This window comes from Zeus faber (assembly GCF_960531495.2).
Source record: "Zeus faber genome assembly, chromosome: 2".
Lineage (NCBI taxonomy): Eukaryota > Metazoa > Chordata > Actinopteri > Zeiformes > Zeidae > Zeus > Zeus faber.
The window spans coordinates 32429119-32437270 of NC_137189.1; the positions used below are offsets into that span (position 1 = coordinate 32429119).

Consider the following 8152-nt stretch of genomic DNA (forward strand, 5'->3'; position numbering starts at 1 on the left):
AGCTGAGGCGAGCAACACTGGGATGTGAAGGCAGCATGGCCGCGCTGGGCGCCGCAGGGTCTCCACAGGCCGCCGTCCGCTTCCCATTTGCGCCGCTGGGCGGATCCGTCCGGAGCCTTTGCTCTTAGGGTTAGGGTAAGCAACGCAGGTGCAATAGGTTTTTTTCGTCGGAAATCATTCCAATTTTGTTCAATTTCTAGTCTTTTCGATGTAATTGTTATTCTACCCTTTTCTATTTTCATACTATGTAACACATGATATATTATTTCTTTTATTATTTCTTTTCTTTTTTTTTCCTGACCATTTTTTCCCGTGGAGGTGCAATGGTTTTCTGCTCTATTCCATTTCTTTTGTATCCGGTTTTATTCTAGTTGTATTCTTTTTTTATTTTGGTTCCATTTATATTCGATCCTATTTCTATACAATTATCTATTGTTTTAATTTATGTTCCTACCTGCTAGTGGAATTTTTGGGGGTGGGCGCAATCATTTTGTTTTCTATTCCATTTCTATTGTGTTCAATTGTTCAATTCAATTTATTTCTATTCCATTCTATTCTTCTTCTAGTGTTTCCCATGCTGTTTGTATTCCATTCTATTCTAAACTGATTCCACCTCTATTATATTCAATTTCTATACTATTTATATTATCTTCCTATCTGCTTGTTGGATGTTTTTGGACCATTTTGGGGAAGGGGGTGGCAGAGGTGCAACAATTTTTGTATTCTGTTCAATTTGGCTCTATTTCTATTCTAATTTATATCTATTCTATTCGATTCATATTATGTTCTATTGTAATTAGCTTATTTCTGTCGTGTTCTAATAAAATTACTATTCTATTCATATGCTCTATTGTTTCTATTATCACCCTATCTGGAATGCTAGTTGGATTTTTCTGACAATTTTTTGGATCATCTGGAAACAGTTGCAATAATGTATATTATATTGTCATTTGATTCTATCGCTATTCTATTTATATTATGTTGTATTGTAATTTGATTTAATTGATATTCTCTTCAATTTCTGTTCTATATCGTTTCTATAATCGCTCTATATGCAATGCTAGTTGGATAATTTTTTAAACCATTTTTGGACCAATTAGAATAATTTGGAAACTGTTGCAATAATTGTCTAACAATATTGTATTGTAATTAAATTCAATCTCCATTCAATTTCTGTTATTTTGTATTCTAATTTGCTTCAATGTATATTATATTTTCTGTCTATCATCCATTATTTCTATTATGTTCCTATCTGCACTTATTTTTTTTTAATTTTTAGACCATTGGGAAACCATAATTGCAATAATTGTGTATTTATATTCTAATTTGATTCAATTTCTATTCTATTATCTTGCGATGTGCTAGTTGAATTTTTTTTTTTTTTTTGACCATTTATTTATTTATTTTGTTGTGGTAGGTGAAAACTCAAAAATTGCTAAATTATTTTCTGTCCTATTCTATTCTATCCCTCCGTTCAAGCAGGATGTCGTGGAGTGCTCTGCACGCCCAGCTGAGCGGGGTGAACCGCCACTCCACCAGCCTGGGGAAGGTCTGGCTCTCGGTGGTCTTCATCTTTCGGGTAGCGGTGCTGGTCGTGGCGGCCGAGAGCGTGTGGGGGGACGAGCAGTCCGACTTCACCTGCAACACCTTGCAGGTAACAATTAGGGACCCCGGAAAACCAGACTGTGTGTCTGGAGGGGTTTATCCTGTCAATGAACCATACATAATCAATCAATCAATCAATCAGTGAATCAATCTCTCTCCCCCCTCTCTTTTCTCAAGCCTGGTTGTGAGAACGTCTGCTACGACCACTTCTTCCCCGTTTCCCACATCCGGCTCTGGTGTCTGCAGCTGGTGTTTGTCTCCACGCCCGCCCTGCTCGTCGCCATGTATGTGGCGTACCGTAACCACGACGATAAGAAGAGGCTTCTCAAGGTTTGGGAGTGTCTGTGTGTGTGTGTGTGTGTGTGTGTGTGTGTGTGTGTGTGTGCGTGCGTGCGTGTGTGCGTGCGTGCCTGTGTGTGTGTGTGTGTGTGTGTGTGTGTGTGTGTGTGGATTTGATTCTATTCAGGGCCAGACAAAAAGCTTCAGTGTGAGTAGTATCCTACAATAGACTAAATTCCTGATATGGAGTTACAATAGGGCCACCAGAAACTTCTAAACTTTTCATTTCAAGCATTCTTATTTTCTCCTAAATAATATTTTAAAAGTGAAGAAAGCAGTAAATATACTAGTTCAAAATTCCACACAAAACCTAACATCTTGCTATTTTACCTACACCAGCTAAATGTGTCTCTTCACATATCTCTTCCCAACACACACACATGCGTACACTCGCGCCCTTGGAGCGCTCAAGGGCACTCGGCGGCGATGGATGTATCAGCAACCAATGACCCCGTGGTTGCTGGAAAGGCCATGCCCCCCCCCCCATTATTTCATTCTAAATCTGACGCACCAAACCGCCCGGCAGGCTCCCGGAAGGGCCGGTTTCCTCGTCAACAAGGACTCGGAGACCCAGGAGGCGGAGTTTGAGAGCCTGAAGAGGCGGAGACTCCCGCTCACCGGTGCCCTCTGGTGGACGTACGCCGGCAGCCTGCTGTTCAGGCTGCTGTTTGAAGGAGGCTTCATGTGAGTGCGTCCGCCTCTCGCCCTTTGTCCGTCTGCCTGTCTGTCACCCCAACATCAAGTTGGTCAGCCGTGAGGGCGTTGTCATGGTAACATCTGCTGTCAAAAAAAAGTTGTTGCAAATGGTGAATATTAGGTGCTTGCGATCATACAATCATGGGCTTATTAGTTGTTCATCTATAGGACTGTTGTTTGTGGCAGCATTATAGTTGTCCGTCACATTAGAAGGCCTACTGAGGTTATATAACACCTCCTGCTTATCTTATCAAGGGCAATAGGAGCAATCGAGGCCCTAAAATTAAGTTCCCAGGTATTCACTCTGTGCAGGTCCACCGAGCTCCGCATGACCGCGGCGGGATCACAGCGTCTCCCTTCACACTCTGGCCCCTGACTCTTCTCTGTCCCCGGCTCCAGGTACACTCTGTACGCGGTGTACGACGGCTTCCAGATGCCGCGCGTGGTGCAGTGCGACCAGTGGCCGTGCCCCAACCTGGTGGACTGCTTCGTCTGGCGGCCCACGGAGAAAACCGTCTTCACCGTCTTCATGGCCTCCGCCTCCTGCGTCTGCATGGTCCTCAACGCGGCGGAACTGGCCTATCTGGTCGCCAAGGCCGTCGCCAGGTCGGTGGTGACCATACCAGAACATCAGAATATCAGTCAAGCAGAAATGGTGTATTTTCGACTGCGGCCTAGGGTTGCTGTGTAACCCATGGAATCTTTGACTCATACGTGAGATGGGGTCGACCTGATGGCGGCATACGAAAAGAAAAAAAAATCCCCCTTTTGAGCAAACCTATTTAAGTTACCTTTCGAGAATCTGTGACGTTCTCCCACCAGAACGTTGTGTCCATAGTGATGTTGGTTGTTTTTTTTCTCCGTTGTCTTCTTCCACTTCCAGGAAATTCTAAAAGACCACACGGGCCTTCCCCCCGAACTTTGAGTCAGATGAACAAGAGCGTTGTAAAACCGGAGGACCCAAACTGTTGATGTCCGACGGGACGGTCTCCAGCTTAGGCTCCTGCAGGAGATCTGGAGTTGTTGCCGCCTCACGCGCGCACACACACACACACACACACACACACACACGCGCGCGCGCGCGCGCACACACACGCGTGCTTTTATTTTGAAGAAGAGACTCTTCTATCTCCTGGCTGTACTTTGTGGAATAGTAAACCAAGCAATAGATTCAAAGTATTTGGTTTCTACCTGACACATATCAGATGGGGCTATGAAACCACTATAGTTTAAATATCTGTTATTATGGATATTTTCTAATACTTTACTAATTTATGTGGAGGTAACTAACTTTACACATCAGAGAAAGTGTTTTTATATGATATGTCTGTTATTGTGTAATGATGCCCGTACTTACCCTGGTTTAGCCTCCTTGTGTTTTCACCCGTGAAGATGGTACAGTCCAATGGGCAGGTATAAACAAATATTTTTCGCAAACAAAGCAGCCGCCATTTTTGCCTTGACTTTTGCAAAAATCGCAAAAAAATAAAGTATTAAAAATGTTTGAATAAAAAACAAAATGGACAACAACCTCCTGACTTCAGACGATGTCAGGTATCAAAAACACAGAGTGCAGTAAAAAAAAAAAGGGAAAATAGAAGCCGCAAACACGAACAATTGTCTATATTTTTATTTTTAGTTTCATCAAATGACACCTACAAAAAGATCATCTTTTTTTTTTTTTTAGGTCTGACCCATAGTGTCATAAACAGGATTTGCTTTGTGAAATAGCATTTTCATCTCTGTTTGATTTATTTTATTTGACTTAATAAAATAAATAAACAGAGATGAGAGACCTTGATTTATTTTATTTGACTTAATAAAATAAATAAACAGAGATGAAAATGCTATTTCACAAAGCAAATCCTGTTTATGACACTATGGGTCAGACCTAAAAAAAAAAAAAAAGATCCAATCAACAACGAGATGCCGTCAGGATATCAATATTTTGGGAGATAACAGACATCAAATCACGTAAAATACACCTACAGGAAAAATAAGTAGTAGAAAAGGGAAAATAATATTTACATTAACATTTACGTTTAGTCATTTAGCAGACGCTTTTATCCAAAGCGACTTACGAGGGAGAATAACAATCAAGCTACATTGCGACAGAGACATTAGTGTAACAATAAATACTGCTAGGTAGTGCTAAGTAATTGTAAGGTAGTGCTAGGTAGTGCTGGTATATACAATATACAATATACAGTATATATAATATATACAAATAACACAGAACAGAACATGCATTTTACATTATTCTACAGTAAAGAGTTTTTTCTGCTTTTTCATTAACTATTTTAATCGATGTGTCATAATGTTTAATATGAACCAAAAAAATAATCCAGTATTTGGGGTCATTTGTCTCGATGTGTTTTACTGAAATGGGATGGATGAGGCGCAACGCTGATCATGGCTGTAACGGGAGGCACGGCTCCCCCTGGCGGTGGGCGATAGAATTGCCCTTTCCAAATAAAAAACTCCAGGACAGTGCGCATGCGTCTACAATGGCGCTCGTGTTTCTCCCATGGGGTCTACTCCGACCCCTCGGGGAAAAAATGTATTAGAAAATACTGGTTGTCAACATTGAGGTGCCCTGCGCTGGGCACACGCTGCTACGTGTATGGGCAGTCATGCCGGGCGGGTGTCTGGTCGGCCGTGGGGCCGGGATCCTGCCGTGCCTTGCGCGGTCCATGCCTTGCGCCCATGGCCCGGGTTCTACACCAGCGGCTGCGTCTTGGTGCCTGCACCCGGGGGTTGGTTGTATGTGTGCGCCCCTGGGGTGCGGGGTCTCCTCGTGCTCCCTGGGACTGGGTCATCCTCCTCGGGGCTGGGCGTGGGGGTTGCTCCACGGCCCTATGGCTTCTCTGGGGGCCCGGGGGTCTTCTGTGGCCACAGGGCAGGGTACTCGGGGCTTTCCTGCAGCCGTAGGGTGTCCACAGGGCTGCAGAGTTCGGGGGGCTTCGGGGCCCCTTGCCCTGCTTGGAGGCGCCGCAACATATTACCGACCTTCTACACCAATGCCAATGGGGATAAGTCATGTACATTTACCGGTGGACATCTTACACACACACACACACACACACACAAACACACACACACACACACCATCACACCTTCTTCAAGTGCACCCCAGCACCCTCCTGGTTGCAATCCTCTCCTTTCCTTCCTCATTTGCTGCCATAATTATGACTGATTATGAGGCCACGTGACCAGTTGTAGTTCCAGTTTTCCTGGACTTAATTCGCTGTTTTTCAATACATGTTGTCGTCCAATGTTCATGTTTTTGTGTAAATGTTGTTTATTTCTATGTTTATTTGTCTCACCCGTGGTGATTCTCCCCCTCTTGGAGTAGTGATCAGTAGTTTAAAGACCCAAACATGATAAATAGTTCTCCAAAGAGAGGGTTTGGTGGTGGTTCTCCATAACCAGAAACTGTGCTCTTGTCATCCTACAGGTCGTCCACAGGACAGAGTTATTGCAGCAGTTCTTGATGATTTAAGAATGAATAAAGAGTTGCATTGCAGGTTGAGAACTTGAACTCCACTTGCAGACTAACTCTGTCCTGAATGCCATGGCATACAGCACAGGTTAAAAAAAAATAAAAAATAATAAAAACATTTCATTATATATATATATATATATATATATATATAGCCTGGTGTAAATTAAAGGGATTAAAACAAGTTAGTTCCTAAAAGTTAAAAGGCAATTAAACTGAAATTAATTTAGTTTATTAAAGATAGAAAAAAATTAAAAATCAAAAAATAAATAAATAAAAAGACAACACACAACTATGGAAAGCCATTGGGGGAAATCCGTCTGGGGGAAAAACACTTTTACAAGACAAAATAAACGCGTTCAAAGTACCCGCGTTAACACGGAAGAAATGGCGGCGTTTGGGCGGCCAAAATGAACGCCTGACTTACACAGCGATTACGCACATCAGGGTTATATTCATGAGGTGATCGAGTATCGCACCCGGGTCTGGACCACGTGATGCTGAGAGAGAGGCGCACAACGCTTCAGTCGGCGCCACATCATCGTCGCCTTCCTTACTCCACCCCCTCGTGGTCGGGATAAAGGAAAAGACCTAAACCATTTATCCAAATAAGCATGGCCCTTCCTCGCTTTGCTTCGAGTTGCCAGTGGAATTTTTCGAAATGCACGAGGCTGGCTTTGTCGGACAATGTGCAGACAGATTATTACAATTATTTATGAATCATAAATAATTCCCTCTTGGCCAGACGATGCTCCGACACAGCCGACCTCAGTGGGACCGGAGGCACGGAAACAACGACGGTTAGTCAGTCCAGGTTTAAATAAGCATTCCAGTTGACACAATTTCGATAAGACATAGGAAAATATGAGTGTATGAGAAGGACCTCAGAAGAAGCCACATTCATAAATATGCGGTTTGATTTGACTCGATTTGGCTACGGACAACAATGTTGAGGTTATTTCACGTTGAATAAAGGAATGTTCGTGGCCCGATCAAAGGATGGAAAATAACCTTGACATCGGTTTACAATAATGGTTTACAAAGCCATGGGCTGCACTTGAAATTCAGAAACACTACAGCATCCTCATGCTCATTTGTAATTAAAACCAGATCAACCAAAATTGGCCTACTGGCTTAATTTAACACAAATGGTCAACCTTTGTAACTAAAACACAAAGAAATATTGTGTCGGAGGCTTTCGTAGCTGTACAAATTCTCCAACAACATAGGCTGCCGTTTTAAGGCATAGCCTCCGGGACGGTTTTGTCCCCGATGGCTTTCCATACACGATACATTTTAGAGACATGGAGGTGCATATAGAGATGCTCATTATATATTTGTGTCCACAGAGAAAGATTGTTGATAATTAGAAGAACACCCTTCTTGTGCGTTGTTGGGTCTCTTCGTTTTGCTGAGAGACCCCACTTGAGTAACAACACTACTAATGCAGGAATAACTCTGTGGCGGACAAAGGGGCGTGGTCAAGCCGCGACGGCAGCATGGCTCCCTTTCCCGCGGCCGCACCGCTGCCTCGAATCAGGGACTCGGTGCAGGGAGCTTTCTTAATGTTCGTCTGTCTTGCAGGGGGGATCGGCGCACAGGCGCGTCACCCGACCAGGAGGGCAGTTCGGAAGGCCGTTCCTCCTGCGCCCAAAATCATTAGTCTTTATTACTTAGATTATATTATAGTATATTATTATATAATTTATACTTGTGGCCAGCGAGTCTTTTTGTTCAACGTTATAATAAAAACTCTCGCAATGTCGCCAAAGCCACGGCCAGAAACACTCCTTCTCCCTCCTTAAACCCCTACCTGCCTATTGATGAAGAATGAAGTATGAATACCCTTTCAAGTGTTAAAACTCATCAAGTGATAACATTCAAATTGTTCTTTTTTCTGTCACGATCCACACATGGAACACCAACATTTACAATTTGTAGCGTATCAAACTGCTTTTGCGATGCTTATGGATGTTGAATTTTAATATTAATTATTAATATTTAATATTA

General features: G+C 42.9%; 1 protein-coding gene across 1 annotated transcript; it reads left to right on the plus strand.

The window, feature by feature from the left end:
* Positions 1–1483: 1483 nt before the first annotated feature.
* Positions 1484–3595, plus strand: LOC307247903 (gap junction beta-2 protein-like; the record flags this gene model as incomplete). The annotated part of the gene is made up of 5 exons (XM_080024040.1): positions 1484–1654; positions 1783–1935; positions 2471–2628; positions 3040–3246; positions 3524–3595. The coding sequence occupies 5 exons, from the start codon at positions 1484–1486 to the stop codon at positions 3531–3533; spliced, it is 699 nt and encodes a 232-aa protein (XP_079880166.1). The 3' UTR covers positions 3534–3595.
* Between the last annotated feature and the right edge of the window lie 4557 nt (positions 3596–8152).